The 880-nt window shown below is 45.0% G+C and overlaps 1 protein-coding gene across 1 annotated transcript in view; it reads right to left on the bottom strand.

The window, feature by feature from the left end:
• The window catches only part of LOC109822343 (dihydrolipoyl dehydrogenase 2, chloroplastic-like), a 16711-nt gene extending 16164 nt beyond the window's left edge, over positions 1 to 547 (bottom strand). The window contains exon 1 of the mRNA XM_020388533.1: positions 104 to 547. Coding sequence (XP_020244122.1) covers positions 104 to 412 — 309 coding nt within the window. The 5' untranslated portion in view covers positions 413 to 547. The remainder of the gene's footprint in view (positions 1 to 103) is intronic.

The raw sequence follows: 880 nt of genomic DNA, 5'->3' as shown, positions 1-880 counted from the left end.
TTCTAAATTCATAGGAATCTAAAAAAAGAAACAGACTTTTGCGTCTCAGAATTCAAAATTAGCTCCAACCACGCCGAACCCAATCAAATATGGGTCTAGTTACCTTCTCCACTGCGTGAAGAGCAGCACCGTGTCCACCAACACCAGCTCCAATGATGACAAGATCGTAATCAAAGTTCCCCTTCGATGCAGGTGCTCCATTCTCAGAACTCAACGCCGAAAGAGTCGTCTTAACCAGCCGCACACGAGATCGAACTCCGAGTGCTGAAGAAGAGCTCTTCAGCGGGTGAAACCCTAGAGCCTCTCTACGGAGGCCGCAGAACCGGAGGGATCGAGGAGCAGGCTCAGATCTGGAGGTTGAGGGAGACGAGAGCGAGAGGGAGAGAGAGGAGAGGGAGATCGAGGACGCCATTGCTAAAATCTAGGGTTTGAGATTTTGGAGGGGAGACAGAGAAGAAATAGAGAGAGCGAAGCCTCGAGTGATCCGTCGAGGGACGGAGAATACAAAGAGGATTAATTTGATTGTGTTCCGTGCTGAATTGACGCTGGATTTTGGTTTGGAGAGGCAACCGCGATGAAAATGACAGAGGGAAACGGGTCGGGTTTGGGTCGGAGGCTGCGAGAAGAGCCACTGGTTCGTTATAGATTTGTTCGAACCCGAGAGTATTACCGGATTCAAATTCATATTTTGGAATTCCAGATCTGATTGATTTTTTTTAATCGTGAAATTGAAAAGTGTTGTAAATATAAATACAATGAATGTGGACATTACTAGAAGAAGTCTCTTCACCTACTTGTGACTTTTAGTATTCCCTTCCACATCTATATAATGTAATTCATGGAAGACAAAATGTATGTGGAGAAATGAAGATGAATAAAA

Source organism: Asparagus officinalis, chromosome 1, assembly GCF_001876935.1.
Source record: "Asparagus officinalis chromosome 1, Aspof.V1, whole genome shotgun sequence".
NCBI lineage: Eukaryota > Viridiplantae > Streptophyta > Magnoliopsida > Asparagales > Asparagaceae > Asparagus > Asparagus officinalis.
Note: the sequence above shows the minus strand (reverse complement) of the source record. Positions and strands in the feature narration are given on the sequence as shown.